Here is a 24,837-nt window from a genome sequence, read left to right as displayed (position 1 = left end):
TCCTCCATGGCAGAGTGGTCAGCGTCATATGCTGCAAAGCCATAGTTCCTGGGATTAAAGCCTGGCCAAGGGATGGATGTATCATTGTGCATGTCTCAACATAAAATAACCAAAATGGAGAACAGGTTTATACCTAGCTTAACAATGCCCGATGCATCCAACCTCCCTTAAGAAAAAATGCCAACATTCCAGTAATCAAAGCACGACTTTTTCAGCATGGTTTTATAAACACAATATACATCCAGTATTGAGAAAGTACTCTTAAGAAATGAAGATGGAATAAAATTTGCTCTTTTGTGAGCTTTTTCCAGTCTTCCCCATCTTTAAATGAATAACAATTTACATTCTATATAAAAATAATTTATAATTGGTTATGTTATGTTCTAATCATGCACTTTTCACTTAACTACAAAATTTCTAAATTTCTCAATTGACCTTGATACTTCCTGAGGGCTAGAAAGTCAATTAAAACTTGATAAAATGTTTAAAGCTTAGATAAAATTGGATGAATGTGTAAAACTTTGATCCAAGATCAAGTCAATACAATAGCCAGCCATTTCTTCCATAAAATGGCCTTGAATAAATATGTTGTGAATAAATATGTTGTGAAAAGATATTATATTAGATAAGAAGCATCTATGTAATGTAATTAACAACTAAAAATAGGGATGCGAATTTATAGATAAGTGAAATGCACTATAAGTAAAAATGTTTTAAACTGGATATTGGAAATAGTGTGCTGCAAATGTGAGAATAAGGCTGGAATGGAGGGAAGTTCCAGAGCATACAACTCAAAATTGCAATTAGTCACATATAAAGCGAGGAGTCTTACAAGAACATTCATGTCTGGCATTTTGATTTACACCACTGACTGTCTCCAACAAAATACAGAAGACCAAAGAAACGATCCTCCAACTTTATAAGATATAACATAACAATATGTTCAAAATATGAAAATTTGGCCAAAATAAAATTTTTAAAAATACATTATATTAAAACTAGCCTTTAAGAATAGCACCATTAGGGATAAAACTGCAGAACTATGCATATCTTTTACATTAAAAAAAGTCATCTTTAAACCAGAGTATCAGGAAAAATGTAACAAGACTAGTGTATACACAATAATAATAATTACAATGAAACACACTGTAACTGTGTTCATAACAATTCTGAAATAATATTGCAAGTTATGTTACGAAAACATACAACATAACACTGAGAAATAATAACTACTGAACTGACAACGAATGGCCTGTGTGTTTCCGTTTCTGTTTAGTGTCTCCACTAGATACCAACTTAACACTAAGCAGTCTTTCCTTCTCATATAGAGAACTCTTTAAAAAAAATAACCTTTCTGCATACCATCATGTGCAATTATGTGAATTTTAAACATTTCTTTTGAAAATGATCGGTGAGAAACAGTAATTACTGAACCAACATGGCACCTTATTTTATTTATTGCTCATTATGCAATAAGAAAAGTAACAGATGAGAAATTACCATTACTTAAATGCTAAAGCCAAGAAGATGCAGTTACCTGACTTTGCTAGTGTAAATACTTAACTGTGTGCCAATACTCTTCACTCTGATAAAACAAAACATGAAACTTTGTACTCATAAAATGACAATGTTAAAGATACAAACCAAGGGTAAAATCACGCTGTGTCAAGATGTAAGCATTCTTTTAGCAGCTTCGTCAAGAGCACTATCTAACATCCATTCCTTATCATCATAAAAATTTACACTACCATTTTGACTTTCAGTGTAAAATGCTTCGTGAAAATCGCTATGATGAGGGTTACCATTAACAGCCATGCCTGAATATTCAGTATCTGGCCACATTGAGGGAGAATTCCTGGTATCTCCGTTCATGGGCATGTTGGCGTACCCCGTGTTTGGCCAGAAATTTGTAAAGCTAGTATTTAAAGAATTATCAGTTTGTTGCAATGTTAGAATATTTTCAATTGTATTCTGCACTACTGAGTTAACATCACTACCGTCACTGTATCCATTTGGGATGGAATCGTGCGCGTATGTATTGAAATTGTACGAGTTGTCCACTACAGTAGAGTTTGGCATAAATTGGCTGGAATGATACATAGAACATGAAGAGAGCTCTACTCCATAGTTTGGCATCGGTAACGGTAACTCACCGTTCACATTCGCACACGAGTTGGTCGGGATTTCAGGCAAGAGCACCGGTTCCGAAACTGGTGAATTCGGGCCACTTTTCAACCACACAAACGGGTCGATATCAGTGTCTGTAGGTTGCTGAATAGTAGACGGTACTATGCTGTTTTCGTTCAACGTGGGTTCTTTAGGTTGACTTGAGGAAGCACTCACTTCAGGAATATCGAAATCCACAGCCATAACCTCATCCAGGGAACGGTCCAAACCCAGTAACATATCACCACCCTTGGTCTCTTCACTACTGTCGTCGGCATTTTCACCTACCATTGAATATTTGTTCAGTTCTTTCTGAATAGCCTCCCACTCCTTGTACAGTTCCTCGTCGTTCTTCTTCACTACGTTTTCGGTTTCGACTTTGACAACAGTGAAATTATTCTCCTCCAGATCTTTCTTAATTGCATTGTCGTCCATCACATCTTGCACTACAACACGAGCTTCCATCAAGGAAGGAGGGGAAGGTGGGGGTGAGATAGGTTCTTGTTTTATTTCCGGTGGTTTAACAATAGTCTCTTTTACCTCACTTACACTAGAGTTTGATCCACAACACACTGGAATAAAACAAAATAAAAAAATAATTTTCCTTGTAGTTTACACATCTATTTGAATCAGCTTACATTTTCTTTTAATTTTTTATGTACAGTAGAGCGTCGATTATCCGAAGTAATTGGGGGACATGGGTGTTCGGAAAACTCGTTTGTTCGGATAATCGAACTGTACATGTTTATTTGCCAAAAAGAAGTACTGTACAGTAAATTTATTCATAAAAACAGGCATCTCTTTAAGTATGTATTATTACAAAGTAACGTACAAGGCAACTTTAGTAGGAATATATAGTATGTGGTACAGTTTATTAAACAAAAATATGTACATATTACATACGCATTTTGCATGAACAATACACACAGTACACAAAATTAACGTTTAAAAAAATCCTTTATTTTGGTCTGTCTAAGCAAGCCTACACGCTTACGAGCAGCTAAGTCACGTACTTTTTTCATTACAGATATCTGAAAGTGAGCGAGTACACAGTTCGATTAAGCGGTCGTTCGGTTGACCGACGTTCGGATAATTGACGCTCTACTGTATTACATTTTCATTGCTATATATTGTTAATAACAATGCCCAGCAAAAGGAGCAGTGTGTTGTGCCACTTTGCTGGAATAATTCATACTATCAACACATGATGATTGTTTATTGAAATTCTGGTTTCAAAACTAACTGTTAATTAATTGTGTTATCTATTATACAGGGTGACTGGTAATTAGATGTATTTCCTGAAAGGGGTTAAAGTAGAGACAATTTGCAATAAATTTGACCATATGATACCCCGTCCGAAAATTAGTAGTTTTCGAGATAATCGAATTTCTTTTGTTTCTTTGAAAAATGACAATTTTCCACATAAAAAGATGAATGGAGAAAAAACTGCTCATTGTATGGAACTTATTTCAGCGTTTTCTGATAGTTAACAAATAAGTGGTTCGTCGAAAAAAAAAGTTTTTCCCAAATAACAATCACATGTAAGTAACGGGTGGGTCTAAACTTACAAGTGATGATAAAAAAATGCACTCTTAGTTTACTTGGCAACGTATTAATAACAAAAATGGTATGACACGAAGCGTACAAATTACTTAAATTACTTCCTTGTGACATCTGTTATCCAACAAGCTACAAATGTTGCTCACATTCACATTTGTGTACAAGAAATAATACTTCATTCATTTTCATGTGAATGGAATCAATGAACAATACAATTAAAGAACATTACACATCTTGATCAAAGTGGTCACCTCCGTTACGAATGCAGGCACGCAGGTTTTTGCGGACATTTGGTCTCTTAACTCGTGATGTGATGGTGTCCTTGATGTGTTGACCAGCTGTTAAGATCCTCTCCCTGAGCTCTTCTTGCGAGTTTACCGGTGTCTTGTCATGTGGCTCCAAATGTAAAAGTCGCAAGGTGTCAAATCTGGGGACACCATCACATCACGAGTTAAGAGACCAAATGTCCGCAAAAACCTGCGTGCCTGCATTCGTAACGGAGGTGACCACTTTGATCAAGACGTGTAATGTTCTTTAATTGCATTGTTCATTGATTCCATTCACATGAAGATGAATGAAGTATTATTTCTTGTACACAAATGTGAATGTGAGCAACATTTGTAGCTTGTTGGATAACAGATGTCACAAGGAAGTAATTTAAGTAATTTGTACGCTTCGTGTCATACCATTTTTGTTATTAATACGTTGCCAAGTAAACTAAGAGTGCATTTTTTTATCATCACTTGTAAGTTTAGACCCACCCGTTACTTACATGTGATTGTTATTTGAGAAAAACTTTTTTTTCAACGAATCACTTATTTGTTAGCTATCAGAAAATGCTGAAATAAGTTCCATACAATGAGCACTTTTTTCTCAATTCATCTTTTTATGTGGAAAATTGTCATTTTTTAAAGAAACAAAAGAAATTCGATTATCTCGAAAACTACTAATTTTCAGACGGGGTATCATATGGTCAAATTTATTGCAAATTGTCTCTACTTTAACCCCTTTCAGGGAATACATCTAATTACCAGTCACCCTGTATATGAATAAACAACTTTCTTGAAGAAGTGCATTAAAGCAAATTTCAACCTAGTCCACAAATAGTGGCACAAGACTAACAACGATCTATTATTTGGGTTCACAGAAAATGAAGGAAATAGTGTATGTTCATCAATGAAATATATCCAGAAATTGTTTGCAAGGGAATGGAAAATTCATGTGCTAGTTAAAAAGATATAAAAATCAAGCACAATATATGCGTACAAAAAGGTACAATTTCATACATTCACAAATGCATCAAATTCTCAACATTTACTTATTAAAAAGGCAGTTCTTGATTAAAGTTAATTAGTAAACTTGTAATTATTAATGTAATGAGTGGAATTATTTAATGTTGCATAACCTAGCATAAAATAGCATGTATTGTATGTCTCACGTCATCAAACCATGAATAAAATAATTCTGATCAACAAATCTGGCATACGCCTGGTTATATTTTTTATTTTAGACAGTCATGACAGCAATTGTAATCAAATATGTGCCAGTAATATCAATCTAAATTATTTAACAGAAATGACAAAACTTATCTGCAATGAATGATTTGCATAAATTAATCATTATTCACATGTAAAAAGTATTAAACAGTTCTGTGACTCATGAGATATACAGGGTGGGCCAGACTCAATTAGGCAGTTTTCGAACATTAGTAACCAATCAATCCAACAGCACACGGAAAAATGGGAAAGTACATTTTGTTGTCCATAGATGGCAGCATCATACGGTATGCTGTGAATGAGGTCAATACTCTCTGCCTACTTAGTGCGCAGTGAGGAAACATCATGGTCGGAACACGGTTGTCTATTGGGGGATAGTGGAGTGACCAGCCCGATCACCCGACATCACCTCACCAGACTTTTTCTGGGGTCACCTCAAATACAAGGTGTATGCTAATCCCATTGACAGTGAGCAACACCTGTGTGAGGTGATTGTTCAGGAGTTCAAGAATGTTCCGGTAAACATGTGTAGAAAGGCGTGTGAAAATGTTGCTTTACGTCTACAAGCCTATGTTGACTTAGATGGTGCACAGGTCGACCACTATCTTGAAAATCACTTGTGTGTGTGATTCCATTTTTGTAACCATTTTGTAACATTTGTCACAATAAAAATAAAAAAAATAACATCTAATTAAAAACTGCCCAATTGAGTCTGGCCCACCCAGTATTTAACCATATTTTTGCCTTCAGATATTAATTAAATGAATAACTTTTTGGCATATGAAAATAATAACATTAAACCACCATGAGACATAAAAATAACACTGAAAATTGTTCAAGTCCTTATGAACGGTTTGTTGTTGACATAAAATAAGAAGTACAATACATGTAAATTTTTCAAATAGATTACATAATAAAAAAGCTGTAATACTATACCTCTTTCTGCTGCTTTTCTTAACCTCTCTAATTCTTCCTCTGCCTTCCTTAGCCTATCCAGTTCTTCCTTTTCTTGAGTCACAAGTAACCTGTCTAACATTATCAACTCAGATGTTCTTATTTCTTGCTGTAAAACAAAAAGTGAAATTTAGAAATGTTTCAAATTTTATATATTTCTGGTGTTTAAACCTTTGCTTGGCATAAACATCAAGTTATGGGTAAAACAAGCATTGGAACAGATTAATCATCATGGGCTAATATAAGCATATAACTGTCTCGGTAAAATTACTGGTAACTTTGCTACTATCAGATTAAAAATTATGGATACTAGAGTTTGGACTCCAATTAAAAATTAACAGGTAGACCTACATAGAAACAAGTTACATCAAAATTTAGCTTATTCAATAGTTAATAATATTTTCTTTCGAGTATGCTTTTGATTTTTTATCATGAGAACAAAAAAGGTTTTTGATTTTTGTTTTCCAAACAACAGTTCTTTTTTTAAATTCTATAAATAAAAAGCTAGTGGTCGGATCATGATGAAATTTAAACACAGCACAGGTAGAAACATTTTTAATACAATTCTTAATTTTCAGATTTTTAAAATTAGCTTAAAAAGGTTCTTGTGAATTTTGTGAAACAACTTTTTGTTATTTTGAGATTTTGGACTTTTAACCACTGTGTTAAATCTTAAATTACGTACATTTCGGAGGCTGATCCTGCCTCAGTCTCCAGGGTAGTGTGTTATAAAATAAATCAAAGTTCAGTCCCTAGAAACATGATGTATTTCGGAATGGTATCTACACCACTGTACAAAAAAAAACCAGACACTTACATTTTTTGTGATAACGCATAAATTCTGATTCGAAGGCTAACTAAATGTTGCAGAAATTATTGGATATAAGAAAACCTGAATATATTCAACAGAAAACAAATTTAAATTTATTGTTAATAAGTTAAATTAGAACAAAAATGAAAGTCTCGGAAAACTACCAAAAAAAAAAAGAAATTGTAGCAATATTTTTTTCTTTAATATTGTTAACTGGTACTGGTGGGGTATATAAGCTGTCTAGTAGCGGGTGTTACCTCCCGGGCATCAATTACAGCTTGTAACCGCCGTGGCATATGTCGAATAAGGTTGGCAATCACTTCTTGGTCCAATTGCTCCCATTCTTCTTGAATAGAACCTCTTAGCTCTTCAATTGTTTCTGGAACTATTGCGCAGTTTCTGATATGTTGTTTCAGTTGATCCCAGACGTGCCCTATCGGATTTAGGTCCAGACTTTGTGGTAGCCATTCTAATCACGTAATCCCAACTTCGTCCAGGTACTCCATGACAATATTTGCAATGTAAGAATGTGCATTGTCATGCATAAAAAAAAAATCCGGGTCTATGAATGATGCATATGGTACTACATGATCTGCCAAACATTCTGTAATATACCTGTGAGCTGTCAATGCCCCATTCTCTACAAGAACCAACTCTGTACATCCTTGTAAAGAGATACCTCCCCAGACCATGACACCACCGCCTCCAAACAGGGTTGGCATTTTACCGGGTGGGTTTTTTTTATTTATTTTTTTATTTTAGATAAAACCCTATTAAACCTGAGAAAAACTGGGTTTTATTGGGTTTTTCAGGTTATGTTTAAAAATATATATTTTAATTATCAAATACATTTTTCCCCTACTAGTAGTGTATCGTAACATTCAATTTGTATTGCCTTATACCCTGTCCCTACTATCTCTTGAGCAAGTGAATGAAAACAAGTGTCTGCGCAAGTAGTGATGCGAGACTGCTCCACCAATGAGCACGTGAAAGGCAACTGGATTGCGTGGAGGAGGGTGGGGGGAGCAACTCTGTTACCAGCCTTTGCACCAGCGTGTACTGCTTTGCTCTGCGCACTCGATGTCCACCTTGTGTTGACATTTTCTGTTCCAAAATATTTGTCCAACATTTTGATTCTACTCTTCCTTGAGGGTGTAATAGGTAATGCTGTATCAGTTTTCAGGGCTGCATTCCCTGAGGAGGCACATACTTTGGTGTATCCAACAATCAGGCTACCAGGAAAGGAAGGGGGGGGGGGAGGTAGAAAAATATGTTTTAACTAGGGCTGAGCCGATATCGGTTGGAATTCATCTGCGGATACTTTTCCAGCTTCTTGGTCTTTCACGGGGCTCGCAAAAGTGCTTTCACAGTGTCTAATTATCGTAGAAATTATGCAAAATTCAAACTTTCTATTTATTTTCCACGAAAAACTATATTTTGTGATTACACAATATCTAATTTAATATTCTGATGTAATTCTTGAATATTCTAAAGCAAATGTGTGTGTGTGTACTTGGATGCATCATTGTTTATGAACAAACACAATTTTGAGTAGTTATTATGATGAACACATTAACAAGCAACACAGTAACATAACAAATCACACTGAATAGTGCTGTAACCATTCTTTCCAGAAAAATATCAATAACTATATTTTTTTAAAGTGAGACTTTTAATTTTATTAATCAGGTTTGTTACTTTCTTCCCCCTGCAACGGTATTCAAATTTAAGCATGTTAAAGTATATGCCTTTCAAGATGCAGCACAGTTTTAAAATATACCATTAGTGAATATTCCCAGGGCGGGCCTCAGCTACTGGGCGGGTCGCAGGTGGCAGATAGCGAATGGCCATCAGATATGATGGTTAGCTGCGAATAACCAAATAAGCAGTCCCGGACCGAGGCGGCAGTGCTATCAGGGTCTGGAGGGAGTGATCTGTGGCAGGATCACACCCATTAAAACCCAGAAATGCCCAAAGACAGCACTGTGACATGGCGAAGAAGTGCCGCCATTAAATAAGCACAGCCCCTGCTGCCTTGCAGGGAGGGGAGGGATCCCCAAAGGCTAAGGGAAGGATACCCTGACAGAAAACCAAGGGGTAGGAAGGGCTCCGAAGGCAAAGCAACACCAACCTACCTAGGGGAGTAAACCCTAAATAAATCCTGGTCCTCCAGGTTGGGGGTTGGGCGTAGGGTTAACTCCCCTACCCCGTCAAAAGAACTTGTTACGGATACCACAAGACTGCCTCGGAGGAGATCGGATAATTTGTTGACGACCCGGCGAAAGAAAAGGTTAATGAGAAGGAAAACCGATATAATGCTCGCAACCTGGAATGTAAGAACATTGAAGAGACCAGGAAAGCTGAGAGAAATAAGAGAAGAAATAGAAAAATATGGAGTGAAAGTGTTAGCATTACAAGAAACATGCTGGAAAGGACAAGGAATGATAACGTCTGGAAAACATATACTGATGTATAGTGGAGGAGAAACTGGTAATAATGGTACAGGTTTCCTAATCCAAAAGTCTATTAAACCAAGTATTATTAACTTTACAGCAATTAATGATAGGATGTGCTCAGTCAGTGTTAGAGCAAAATTCTTCAATATCACAATGTTTTGTGTGTATGCCCCCACAGAAGAAGCAGAGGAGAAGGAGAAAGATGCTTTTTACTCAAAATTAGAAGAAGAAATAAATCATGTACAAAGACACAATGTAAAAATCATATTAGGGGACTTAAACGCCAAAATAGGAAGAGAAGAGATGTACAGAAACATAATTGGCGAAGAAAGCCTGCATGAAGTAAGCAATGATAACAGAATGAGATTGATAGACTTTGCAAGCAGTAAGGAAATGGCAATTAAAAGTACTTGGCTTCCACGAAAAGACATAAAAAAGGAGACCTGGGTGTCTCCAGACGGCCGCACAAAAAACCAAATAGATCATGTTATAATAGACAGGAGACATGCCACAGATATTATGGAGATCAGTAGTTGTAGAGGTGCTGATGGTGACACAGACCACCATCTAGTGAGAATCAAGTATAGACAGAAAATTGATGTGAAAAGATCAGAAAAGGAAAATAAGAACATGAAACATAATGTAGAGGAACTCAGGAATGCCAGAGTAAGAGAGGAATACCAAGAAAAACTTATGGAGGCACTAGAAACCAAAAAGGATACATGGGAGAAAGGAGAACTAGAATGTAAGTGGGAAATACTAAAAACAGTAATAGGTAAGGCAGCAGAGGATACATTGGGAAAGAAACAAAACAAGAAGAGAGAACAGTGATTTGATGAAGAATGCTCAATATTAATACAGGAGAGAAACGATGCCAGAAAAAGGATGCTTCAACGGAGAACAAGACAAGTAGTGGAAGAATATAGAGAAAAGAGGAGAGAAGGAGATAAGACATGTAGAGCTAAGAAAAGACAGTTTGAGAGAAATAAAATAGAAGAGTTAGATGAAATGAAAGATAGAAATGAGATACGAAAGTTTTATGAGAGAACAAGAGATCTGAAGAAAGGATACCAACCCAGAGCAGTTTTCTACAAGGATAAAGAAGGAAACCTCATTGGAGACAAAAGAAAAATGATGGAAAGATGGCAGGAGTATTTCTGTGAACTACTTAACGGAACCAATGAGGAGGATAAAGAAGAGGGGAAAAGTGATGAAGAGGAAGAAATAAGTGAGGAAGAGGAGGAAGAGATAATACCAACTTTAAAGGAAGTAAAAGATGCAATAAAGTCTCTAAAGAATAATAAAGCGCCAGGAGAAGATGGCATAGAATCGGAGTTGTTGAAATATGGTGGAGAAGGAGTGAAGAAGGCCATATATGAAGTGATAGAAGAAGTTTGGATAAAAGAAGAAATGCCCAGAGACTGGACAGTAGGAATAATATGCCCAATACATAAGAAAGGGGATAAAGCTAAGTGTGAAAACTACCGCGGAATAACACTACTGGATGGAACTTATAAAGTATTTGGTAAAATTTTAGCAACACGATTGGAAGATTGGATGGAAAGAATCATGGGAGATTACCAAGCAGGATTTAGAAAAAATCGCTCCACGATGGACCAGATATTTTTACTGTGTCAAGTGTTGGAGAAGTTCTATGAGTACAAAAAAGAACTTCACCAACTATGTCGATTTTAAACAAGCGTACGACAGCTTGGAAAGAAATAAGATCTACAGTATAATGAAAGAGTTTGGGATCCCAAGGAAATTGATAAGACTGACAAAAATGACAATGTAATGTAAAGTCAGAGTAGAACAGGAAATGACAAACATGTTTAAAGTAGAGAAAGGACTGAGACAGGGAGATTTACTTTCTACAATACTATTTAATTTAGCATTGGAAAAAGTAATCCGACAACTACCAATCAACCCTGGAGGAACAATATTAAATAGGCTAACACAAATAGTAGCATATGCAGATGATGTAGCTTTAATAGCAAGGAATAAGCAAGCTATGGAAGAGAGTTATCAAGTATTAGAAGTGAAAGCTCAAGAACTAGGACTGGAAGTGAACACAAATAAAACAAAATATATGAAGATGGGAAATCCAGAAACAGGCAGAAGAGAACCTTACATAATAATAAATGGAAAAGAATATGAAAGGGTGGAAGCCTTTAAATATTTGGGCTCAATAATAACAGCAGATAACAAGACAGCTACAGAAATACAGGAAAGGATAACAAGTGGAAATCGATGCTACTTTTCTTTGCAAAATGTGTTTAAATCTAAGAATGTTAGTAGGAACACAAAAATTAAAATATATATAACAATATTAAGACCCATAGTAATGTATGGTTCAGAAAGTTGGGTGATGTCAGTAAGAGAGGAAGATTGGTTGTTAAGGTGGGAAAGGAAAATACTGAGAAGGATATTTGGAGCGGTAAGAGATAAAGAGGGATGGAGAATGAGAACAAATATGGAAGTACAGGAATTATTTAACCAGCCAGATATTGTAGTGAAGATCAAACAGGGTAGAATACGATGGGCTGGGCATGTTCAGAGGATGGAAGAAGCACGGGTTGTCAAGAAAATATTCAATGGAAAACTGGAAGGGAGAAGGAGAAGAGGTAGGCCCAGGAAAAGATGGATAGAGGACGTGGAGGAGGACTTAAGAAGATTAGGAGTCAAGGGATGGAGAAGAAAAGCAGAGGATCGAGACGAATGGAGGGAGGTAGTCAGGAAGGGCAAGGACCTACATGGACTGTAGCACCGACCAGTAAGTAAGTAATTAGTGAATATTCCATTCTGAACTTCAGTTTATGAAACAAATTATTTTGTAAATGCACTGTTGTGCCTGTGTTGGAATGAATAATGGTACAGCTACAAACACATTTTTTATCTCATATATTTCATGTGCCATAGACCATTAAATAATCAAAAAATACAGTGCCTTTCTCTGTTGTCTTCAATGAAGCGGTGACTAACATGCTGGGTGACAGGAGGGTGCCTGCTGGCATTTAGACCCACAGCTGTACGCTGACCTTGGCATGGAACGTGTCAGTGCTTCAGTATCCAGATGACTGGTGTCAAGTTTGCACGTGTTTGTGTAGTGTTAAGATGTTAACAAGTGTTTTAGATTGTTTTGTTTTAGTTTATTACTGGTGCTTTTCTGCTGTCCAAATAATGCTATGTACAATTTAAAACTACGCATTTTTATGTATGACTCTTATGTCATTACGAATCCTTGTAGGGAAGTCAGAAGCAGAATCCCTAGATGTTCCTGTTCCACACAGAGGCAATGTTCGAGAACTTATGAGCAAATTTAGGGAAACAGGTTGTTCTTTATAAGAAGTAGTGAAATAGTCACAAGAAAAATACATTTGCTTAACGTCTGCATGGCGAGCTACCAAGCTTTTAAACCTGAAACCATACATGAGAAGAATTGAAAAAAAATATCAGGAGTGTAATTGAAGCAATTTCAGAAGAGGAACTGATACGTGTTAGTGAAATTTTCCTTAAAAAGTACTGTACATTTTGGAAGCACGAGGACATAATTTCTAACACTTCTTGTAACATGGTATATGCTCATTTTAATTTTAACTGTCTGTGTAATTGTATGAGTGTACGAGCTTATTTCATTACATAGCTAGCAGTTCCAGTTACGCAGATGTTGCATCCAGTTCGCTGCCCGATGTAACGGCCGCCACTCTGTGGAAGACAACTGTGAAACGCACTGTACTATGCAACGCAATGTTTTCAATTTGCTTGAATACAGTTATTTCACAGCTTATCACAGTTGTGTTTCCCCATAATTTTTCTGGATGTTTCAAGCATCCATGTATTAACATGCCAAATTACAATTTTGCCACATTTAATTGTCTGGCTGATTTAGTTCAAATTGGAATACTTTATACATCCTCCAAAATATCTGCTGCTATGAAAATGGCAATTCCCATGGTCAAAACATCAGTGACCATCAATTTGGTCCTCAACGTTCACAAAACATGCACTATATTTCAAACCATTTATTGTCTAAAATTCTTAAAATACTTTCTTTTCTTAATCTCCAGAAATGTAGATTAGGCATTTGAAAGTCACCAGAATTTGGAATCTACCTCACCATATGAAAAATCCCATTTTTATGTACAATCTTGAAATGCTTTGAACAAATGCAAATGTGAAAAAAATAAATTGTTCCCAGGTGTAACTATTTGTGATTCATTTCCGCTAAAAACCTCTAAATTTGCTGCAGTTATGATGGTCTCAAAATTGGCGACTTATCCCCACCCTTCCTAAAGCACACACTATATTGCATCATTATTTTTTTATTAAAAGATTAAAACTCAAGTGATGCTGTAACATTGCCGAGACTTATTTTCTTAATCTATGAAAATTTAACCTAGTCAAATATCAGCATAATTTCAAGCTCTTGGAAGACATGTTAAACTAGTCTGTCGTCTACTATCTTGAAACATGATGAACAAGTTTTTGCAATTATAATTTGAGACTAATCCTTCAAGTGATCTTGCAACTATAAAAATTGCAACTCCAAAGCTTTCCATTTATGATGGTTATCATAAATACAACGTTTGTGATTTTACCACAACTCCTCTCCTATGCTATGAAATATTATTTTAAAAGTTTTACTCCAAAATTTCGGACCAATGAAATCTCTAAAATGACTCAGTTTAATTCCTTATACTCTGAAAATGTATTCTAGGCAGTTTTGAACAAAAAAAAGTTTCTCATCCACCATCTTGAAACACATTGTCCAATTTTACTCACAAGTTTTCTAGCTGCAGAAATAATTTTACCTAAAAGATTGTAAATTTACTGCAGTTATCATGGCCACTAAACAGATGAGATCCTTCTGCCCAGTTACCCTAACTCATGCACCATATTTTGATAATTTTATTGTCAAATTATAGTGGAAGTACATAATGCTCCTGTAAGTTTCATGCACAAAGCTAAAAAATATAGCCTATTCAAGGGTTTGAAAATGTCAAAAATGATCAAAATATGAAAGTATACATGTATTTACTTGAGTACCCTATACACCCTTAAAAAAAGTAAGAAAAAACTGGAATTGTGGTAGATCACGAAGGTGCAAGACTTACATGGGTAACAAGCTCCTAACCAGACATAAATAACATCCATCTTACATAGGCAATCAACCCATTATGATGAGAAATGAGAAAAATCCTTTAAAGAATGTTCCAATTTAATTATGCCACAATTAACGACATTTCAATAAAATGTACTCAATTTTCCCTTGTAATACTTAAACATGCAAAAAATTTATGGTATCAATTGATCATCACAGTTGAAACTATGATGTGTCACTATTACTCCCCCGCATAAGGAAGTGACTGATAACCAAAAAGCTAAAACATTTTATAAGCTCTGTTCAACTATGCTGCATCAATCAATGCAAATGTTTTATCTAAAAATTTCTGATACTTTTCTTTTTTGTTCCTTGGATATGTATTATTTTTATTTCTGTCAAAAGTCCATTTTTATCATGATTTGAAGAAAATAATCTGGAAAACCCACTATGACTTGTACTACATTCATTATTATTAGCATTATAAGCTACCCTTTACAAGTTTTCCAAAATTTTTTTACATGTAGAACCTCACGAGTATTTAAAGCAATAAATTACAAACTTTTCTGAAAATTTTTTTTAACACTTTTTGATTGTTTTTTTTTAAGGTGGGTGTTTCATGGGGAAAACTGGGCTGGGCCCACCCAGGCCAACCCTGCCTCGAAAGGGTGTTATTTCAACGAAACAACATAGTGCATAATGCTCATTAGGTCTTCTATACACATGTTCACACCTGTCTGATGAACATAGGTTGAATTTTGACTCATCGGAGAATAAAACCTTTTCCCACTGCTCCACATTCCAATGTAAGTGTTGTCTAGCAAATTCCAGTCTTCGCTTCCGGTGACGTGCTAACAACCTGGGACCTGTAGCCGGACTCCGAGATGATAAACCACTTTCATTCAGTCTTCTACGAGCTGTTCGTGAAGAAACCACAGCTCTATGAACATTTCTCAAACGCTGCACCACAATATTTGAAATCGTACGACAGTCTCTTAAGACTATGATATGCATTAAACGATCTTCCCGTGCTGTTGTGCTTCGTTTCCGACCAGAACCAGGTCTTCTACCATAGGAACCAGTTGCATCATATGGTCTGAGAGTTTCATGGATAGTACTTCGTGCTATATTTAGCACCCTAATAGCACCCTAGCAATATAGCGCATGCTACGACCATCACCACGAAGAGCTACTGCTTTTACTACCTCTTCACGTCTCATTTTTAAGATAGCAAACTTACAATACACTTGCAAGAAAAACACCAAAATAACAATGTCAATAATATCTGTTACTATGAACCAAAATTCATGGCTCTCTAGACATTAAACAAAATAACATAAACAGGAATTGAAAATCAATAAATTAAAAGAAAATTGCATGAAATTGATTTTGAGCCTACTAGGTGTACCAAATAAGTAAACATGAGTAAATAAATAATAAACGGAAAAAGTATGGAAAATGTTCAATAATGAATGTTCAATTGTTCAATACTTAACTGAGAGCGTAATTCATAAGTAATGCAATTCAGATGTCAAATGTTAAGGTGTCCGGGTTTTTTGGTCCAGCAGTATATTATGGAGGAAAAAAAAATGGTTGCCTTGGAGGATTATTCTCAGTGGTAAAGGCTCCACCTCGTCTGCTGGTCATAAAAACCAGTTGTAAATGAATGTGCCGGGGAGGATTATCAGTGGCCCAGGTTCCACCTCGTCCGATGGTCACGTCAAGACTCATTTTTATATGTAAATTGCCAGAGAGGATTATATTGCAATGGCCCAGGCTCCACCATGTCAAAAGATTGATTGATAGTGCTGATAATCAACAAAAAAAAGTAATATTTCCCTTTAGTGTCGCTTACGTGTGACTATCAGACCTTAAATGGTTATGGGCATACAGTTCTCCCAGTGTGTGTGGTACACTGATCCCCATTTGTACACTGATTGGCCAAAGCAGGGTTGGAGATGTACCTGTAAAGGGATGCAGAGGGAGTTGTTCTTTTATGTACATAAATAATCTATGAAAACTGTACATGGGACCTTAGGTGTATAGAGGGATAGTGTCAGAATGGTGTACTCTGGTTATGTTATTGTTTATGATTTTTGTTGTTTGTATTTTTGTACAATTTTGTTCACTATCTTTTAACGTTTATGTTGTGTTTTATGGACAAATGTATAACATATGACATTTGAATGTGACAACACGTGCAACGATATCCGTTGAACAGGGGAAACTGCAGGTTGTCACTGTATCTGATGTCGGCATGTTCAACACACATATTTACTCCGTTGAATAAAAATCTGTATGCAATCGGTTTTGCAATGTGAATTGAAAATGATATGGGTTTTAAAAACAGCTGCAAAGAGCTTCAAAACAAGACCAAACTCATATTTCTAGGACTATCGAATACTGTGAAAAAGTTGTTTCACAAAATTCATAAGAACCCTTTTTTGGCAGATTTTAAAAATCTGAAAATAAAAATTGTATTTAAAACCTTTCTACCTGCACTGTATTTAAATTTGATCATGATCAGACCAAGTTTTTTTATTCATATAATTTCAAATAAAGCGGTCATTTGGAAAACACCAAAAAACTGATACTTTTCTTGTTCTCATGATGATAAAAAATCGAAGGCATGCTCGAAAAAAAATATTGGCTACCATAGCTTAACGCAGAAATGAATAAGTTAAATTCTGATGTAACTCATCATTATGTGAATCTACTGGTTAATTTTTAATTGGAGTCCAAACTCGAGTATCCATAATTTTTAATACTACAGGGTGGCTCAATAAGTCACTTAACACCCTCAGTACAAGGCCACTGCAGCTCGCAACATGGAAGTGGTGATGACCAATCGTTATCTGGCCAAGGGGGAACCACATTGACGCCACCCACACAGTCGGTGGCCATCTTGATGTCCGCCATCTTGAATTCAACTTCAGAATTTTAAATTGGAAGGGGGTCGTGTGACATATCAAAATGGGCTAGAATTTCACGAGAAATGCAATGGTGAAGGTTTTTTCGACGTATCTTTAACCAGTAAAAAGTTATGACTGAATTCTTGTACCAATTTGATTCTTTTCGAGGTGTTAGAAAAATGCCTTAAAATTTGTTTAGCGCTTCGGTAAAGCATCGAGATCAAAGTGACGTCTATGGAGAGACGTTCGCATGCCATTGCACATTATTTTAATCGGATACATCCATGGAGAGCTGTGCATTATGAATGGTTGTCGCGAACAATTTACAGTGTGACGCTTCCATTGTCCTTCACAGTGACAAGGCTAATGTTTATGTTCATAAGGAAGTTCATAAACAGAATATTCGATGCTTTTTCTGATAACCCATTTTCGACAGATCAAAGCTGATTGGTTAGTGCTGGTAAGTTAATGATGTGGCGTGCTGTGTGGAACACGATTGGTTAGTCAATTTTCCATCAACGGAACCTTAAATGCTTAGGGCTACTTGGATTTGTTAAATAAACAGTTTTTTTCATCCTTGCTTATGGAAGAAGGTACTTTTTACAGAGTTTTTTCAATAGGGAAGAACACCAGAACACTTATGGGAACGTTATGAACCAGTTTTTGTCCAAAGTTAGTTATCAGATGACAAGGGTCACATATTCTGTTTATAAACTTCCTTATGAACATAAACATTAGCCTTGTCACTGTGAAGGACTTTTAATTCAATGGAAGCGTCACACTGTAAATTGTTCGCGACAACCATTCATAATGCACAGCTCTTCATGGATGTATCCGATTAAAATAATGTGCAATGGCATGCGAACGTCTCTCCATAGACGTCACTTTGATCTCGATGCATTACCGAAGCGCTAAACAAATTTTAAGGCATTTTTCTAACACCTCGAAAAGGATCAAATTGGTACAAGAATTCAGTCATAACTTTTTACTGGTTAAAGATACGTCGAAAAAACCTTCACCATTGCATTTCTCTTGAAATTCTAGCCCATTTTGATATGTCGCATGACCCCTTTCCCATTTAAAATTCTGAAGTTGAATTCAAGATGGCGGACATCAAGATGGCCACCGACCGTGTGGGTGGCGTCAATGTGGTTCCCCCTTGGCCAGATAACGATTGGTCATCGCCAATTTCAAATTCCATGCTGCACTGGCCTTGTACTGAGGGTGTTAAGTGACTTATTGAGCCACCCTGTATAGTAAGTATGCAGTGGATTTACCTAAGGAATAACCAAATGCAGTTAAGAAGGTAAACAAACCATTCAGGTTTTTTTTTACGGAACATTTGTGTTATTTGTATATCCAGGATATGACATTCATAGACATAATCATACAAATTTATGATATCATGTAACAACTAATTGTTACATTATTGTTGTACAGTCACGGACACTGCCGGCTTATAATGAATACATTGACTTTTAATGGAATAGTTACAAGCCGGCAGTGTCCGTGACTGTACCTACTTCTTCTACAGGAAAGGTGGAATTATTGTGAGCACTTTTTTCTTTTAAACATTTCATTAACATTATGTAGAAATTTAAATGAAAAATCCAAGAATACAGGCTGGACCAGAACTCAAACCTGAGTCTCCAGCATATCATGCCATTGCTCTACCAAACGAACTACCAATGACAGTCTAAAACCTAAAGGAAAACATCTAAACCTACCAATAAACACTTTCAAAAATAAATACTCTTATTTTAGTTTCTAACATTTAATATTGGTTTCTTCATTTGAGAAAAATAACCAATGCAATGTGTACCTGCACATTTTCATAAATATAATTAATCTAAGCAATACTTGACTATAAATGTAATAAATTTTCAAAAGTATAATACATACCATACTTTCATTCAGCAGAACATTTTGATATCTGTTCATTAGTAATTGACAATTGTTTAGTATACATTCAGCACCTTCTTGAAACAATGTGTCTTCATTCTCTATTTCTTCCTGAGAAAGTTTCTCTTCGTAGAAAACATGGTACCTTAGCAACCTGTTGCATGCATCAGCCTTACTAACAAAGGGAGTGTCAGTGGCAGGGTTAAGAGCTTTAGCTTGGTCACGTGCTAACCTATTTGCAAAGCTGAAAAATAAATGTCATGAATAAATATAACCTATTTGCAATGCTGAAAAATAAATTTCATGAATAAATAAACAAGTTTTGAAAACAAAAGTTTATTTTTGTTTTTCATCAAATCTCTGGAAAGCATTATAAGACTGGGTTTCCCAATGATGCATTCCAAATACATCTAATACGACAAAAACATGTCATTAGTCCTTATAACTTTAGTGCCCATGGCCAAAACTGGCATTCTCCACAATAAAAACATGTAAACTCTATTGTAATTATCTGAGACTGCTTTACAATGTTCCAGTTTTTTATTCATTTCTGTGAACCAATTATTAATAAAAGAGAACATATACTTGCAAAACGCAAGGATTGGGAGATATTTCTGCTTCTTTTTCCCTTACAGACCCCCCCCCCCCCTGCTCTCACCACAGAATAACAAACTGAAGCTCAGATTTGCATTCATATCATCATAATTTTTGACACATGAATAGATTGCATTATGTGTTTGCCCATCTCATGTACTTGAGAATGGCAGCATCATAAAGAATGGGTTGTTTAATAAAAACCAGCAGATGTTTATGGAAAGTGATAGCTTCAATTTATAAAGAAAAGGTAACCAAATTTATATTCTGTTTGTTACCATGACGACACAATTTTGTTATACGGATACGAACATGTACTAAAAAGTATACATGAATATGTTATGATTATTGTGATCAGTTATGTGCAAGTTTACACTATTAAATCAGTGTTGTTATGTTCAGTGATGTGCCTAATTACTTTTTATTTCAACTATGATAAGTGTAAACATCGGGGAACAAGGGGACATAATTTATGGTGCAGTCGTTTAGGATGGAATACTGCGGAAGTTTAGGCATGAAATGGTTCCAGGTATATTCATGTATTACTAATTTCCAGGATTTGCATCGCTTTAAGTAAGGGTACTGATTAAGTCGGAATGACATTATTTTCCCTTACACCAACGGTTGTTGATATTCATGTGAGTAGCAAATTTGATTGATTGATTTGTTGTTTTAAGTCCACTTTATGCACAGTAAGGCTACTCGGGACTGGACCTACAGTTTAAAGTGGGATCCGAACCACTGTGCCAAGTGCCTCCACCGGGTATCGAAACCGGGACCCCTTGATTACAAGGCAACAACGCTACCACTGCGCCATCGGGGAGACCCAAATTTGATTAAGTGAACAATTGTGTTGTTCAAAAGTTACCCGAGGAGCACATTTAAAGTGTTGAAATATCTGTTGGCTACTTATTAATTTTCCAATTAATAATAAAGTCCTTCAAATAGTTTCCAACTTAGCAATTTCTCATAGATATTTCACCTTTCTCATTGCCTCGGAACATTCACGCTTACACACGTGTGTAACCCCTGTTCAATTTACTGAGAATGTGTGTGCGTTCTCATTTTAATCATATCAGAATATGAGTATATGCTCCAGAAACCTGATCAGGTTTATTCATACTTCATCCCTTAAATGACAAGGCTGATTTTCTGTGTGCAGGCACCAACATTAGTCGTATTTAAAGCAAAAAAATTAAACATCCGAAAGGTTTTTAATAAAAATGTTATGTCTTGGAAACTATGAATGCTTCAATACAGACTAGACTACAAGCCTATGGATAAAAAAAAATCAAACTGAAGCAGATGAAAGTAAAAAAAAATATTATTATTATGAACTTCATCGGGCCTCCACGCAGGCAAAGGCGGAACATGAGGGTTCGAATGTAAAAGTTGTGCTTGTTTTCAGCAGGAAATATAGCCAGAATCAAATTAAACTAAACTAATTACTAATGAGATACCTCCAGGCTCGTGTAGCACCTAAAACATGCATCTCTGAGCATTACCAGAGTCACAGTGTGTTCCAAAAGTCAAAAACACTCCATGTAACATGTGTGTTACATCTGGCATTAGAGTTACTGATAAAAAAAAAGTAAAAAAGTGCTTCCCTGTGCATAGCACTACGCCGCCATGAAGGCATATAGGGGGTGTGGGGGTAACGCCCCACACTTTCATGATCCGGTCGTGCGTGGGGGTGATGTGATCAGCATCACGCCCCTGACTGCCTTTACCCCCTAAGGTTTCCCCCAGGTACCCATGTTATTCGACGCTGGGTGAGCGCCGGGGCCGCTTCCATCGTTAGAAAAGTTCCCGGATTTGAACCGGCCGGGGGATCGAACCCGGGACCTTTAGCATGGTAGTCAGACGCGTTACTGACTGAGCCACCGCTGCCACTGATAAACTTTTACAATCTCCGTTTGTACACATTTGCCTTTGTTTTTCATGTGCATGCGAAAGGAAAATGTTTTAAATGTCCACCCATATTAGAATGTGTTTATAATTTAACTCTTGATTTTTAACCCATGTAAGTGTTGTTCACTGATGAAGAGTTGAACTTGCAGAGTTCAAACAACATGCACATTTCAGTATTAATATAACAAACAGGGAGAGTATGAGGAAGTTGTAAACACAGTTTCTTATTACCGCTTTGCAGGAGGTATCCTTGGTATCACAACAGCCTTTTTGTTTGGGAAACGGTGCCTCATATAGTTTCTTTTTGCACAATTCACCAAACTTCTGTATTTCTTTCTTAAATACCATCGTGCCTTTCTTCGTTTCACATGCTTGTACTGCCTGAATCCTTTCTTTATCACATGCTGCAATTAAAAAGAAGGATTATATGTATATTTCAAAGAATGTCTCAAAATATTGAAATCTATTTTAATTTTATGGATATTTGAAACAGGTTTTCTTGCAGATATGCAGCTGTTTTGAAACAATAACAAAATTCTGCATGGTTCAACTACCAAGAGACGCTACATATAAGTAAAATGATGTGAATAAATTCTCCTTAATTCAACAGCTGGCAATATTGTTTGAGAAATATCTGTGACTTCACATGTTTCAAATAGAAAACTATTCTTAAGTGAAAAATGTTAACAGTTGCTGCAAGAAACTGCTGAAATCTAAATATTACAAAACATAATAGATCAATAAATCTTGTAGATTCCTACTGATACAGATATTAATACTTCAGACTATTCAGCAATTATAAATTCTGCACATATGATTACAACAGATGATTCCATATCTGTCCTAATGTGACATTTAGTACAGCTTTGCTATCAGTTATGAAGTTAATTTATGAGAATATAACAATGAAATAAACACTGATTTTTACATTTACTTGAATTATATATTTAAGTATTGAAAAATAGCCACACTTTCATTATAATTTTCATAAATTCTTACTCTACCATTAATCATAGTTCTCACAACCAGGATACTCACACTACAAAACATAACCAATCAAAACGCAATAAGTGATTAATTTCAACCAACACTTTCTGAAGCATTCATATGAGTCAAGTTCAGCTCTTGCATATATATTACTGCCTCGAGGTGCAGGTTGATATATCTCCCATCTGTCCTCAACGGAAATTCCTGTGTGGTCAATATATATCACCCATTGTCCACTAAAGGTTAACTGTAACCAATCATCTACACTGTAAAGTGCATTTACCCCATATATAGTATTCATAGGGAGCACTACTTATTTAAAACATCCAGAAAAATTATTCAAATTATTGTATATTAACACCTTACCTGAGGAAACTAAATTCACACACTACTGATGAATAACATTGCAAAACAGAGAAACGAATCAATCCTCTCATATTTTGATCTTAGAAACTCATAATAGACTGTCACTTACACTTACAATAACATATATTTTGTCAATCATATGTACAATCGAAAGCACAAATCTCAAGGTGTAACAATTTTGTTTGGTAAACACAAGAAGGAAGGGAGGAAGTATCTCTCTCAGTAATCAAAATGTATTATGTACATGCATCATATAGGTGTATTATACACTATATAACCCCCTAAATAATTCAGAAGCATACAAGTTTTATATCAATACCCTAGTGGAAAAATAAAGAGAGAGCATGTTAACTAAGCAAATCATTGTGTGGTAAAGTTCCATATTTCTATGTTTCCCTCTTTGTATTGTGCTCCATTTTCATCCGAGATGCCACAACCTGTGGTAATGAAGGCAGATGTCCTTCAAACATAATTGGGCAATAACAAAAAGAGCAACGTGGAAACACTGAACTTTACCATTCAATACTATCACTGCATTTACTGCACCACACCACAAGTACATCATGATTGAAGAGGTAAATAAATGTATGTTTTTTTTAACATCCTGCCTGTGCAGTTTACTTTCACCCAGCTCCCCACAGACAACTGGACACCAAGGTTGGAAATGAGCCGAAATATTGATTGGTATTTGCTTATAAATGCGAGTTTGAGTGCTGGTTTGACCTTATACTAAGCACAATGCCCTTCCACTTGAAAAACTTCTGTTTCAGCAGAAGTAATGAAGATAGAATTGTTGCAATGCTACAAGCCATTTAAAAAGTTGGATGCTTCCCCACACAGCAATCAAATCAGGCATGCACTTTAAAGCTAGTGTAACATGCAAACTATCTGTTCTATCTGAAGACACACACTTGTTAACACTCTCTACTAAGAAAACAACAGTGAAGAACTTAGCTGCTTTCTATTTCTTCATTTCTATTCGTGCAATTTATTCCCCTATAATTTTGTTGCCTAGTCTTTTCAACTTTACCATGTACATACAAACTTTAAACTCTTACAATATTTTCTTTAATGATATGTAAAACTGTATTTAGCAGAATCCAGGATATCAAATTCTTCATTTCAGTTAATGTTAATGTGTGATAATGATTTGTGTTTATAAATTACCATAATTCAATACCAAAATGCCAACTCGACGGAAATTTCAAAACAAACCAATTATATATATATTACAGTACTCACTCTCCTTAAGTCTTCTGAAACAAGATGGTGGGTAGCAGGTGTTACTGGGGAAAGGTGAAGGGGAAGGGGGGTAACTTCTCTTCATTTAAGACTAAAATTCAAATTGTGCTGGTAAATATTTATGTACTTCTCGGGGGAGAGGATTAGCTCATGTAGGTCTTTTTTTTATTTTAAAGAAATACTCCCCATCCCATATATCTCTTGCATCAGTATTGCATGATGAGCTGTGAAATCTTCCAAGTTTCTAATTTGTTCATGTCTCTCTGTCTATTCACTACTTTCATTTATTTAATAGCCCTTCAGGTTTTCATATATATAATTATTTTTAAAGTATGCTTATGTACAGTAAGTCTTTCATTTATTAACTGCACCACACAAG

General features: G+C 35.8%; 1 protein-coding gene across 2 annotated transcripts in view; it reads right to left on the bottom strand.

Annotated features, from left to right (window-relative positions):
• LOC145978440 (uncharacterized) overlaps nt 1–24,837 on the bottom strand; it is a 59,534-nt gene continuing 34,697 nt past the window's right edge. For both annotated transcript variants that reach the window (XM_083111085.1, XM_083111094.1), the window contains 4 exons: nt 22,095–22,267; nt 19,359–19,602; nt 6,159–6,285; nt 1–2,738 (listed from right to left, as the gene is read on the bottom strand). In XM_083111085.1, coding sequence (XP_082967211.1) covers nt 1,666–2,738; nt 6,159–6,285; nt 19,359–19,602; nt 22,095–22,267 — 1,617 coding nt within the window. In that variant the 3' untranslated portion in view covers nt 1–1,665. The remainder of the gene's footprint in view (nt 2,739–6,158; nt 6,286–19,358; nt 19,603–22,094; nt 22,268–24,837) is intronic.

This window comes from Lepisma saccharinum, chromosome 1, assembly GCF_977018435.1.
Source record: "Lepisma saccharinum chromosome 1, izLepSacc3.1, whole genome shotgun sequence".
NCBI lineage: Eukaryota > Metazoa > Arthropoda > Insecta > Zygentoma > Lepismatidae > Lepisma > Lepisma saccharinum.
The sequence above is the reverse complement of the archived record's forward strand: the minus strand, read 5'-3'. Positions and strand labels throughout refer to the sequence as shown.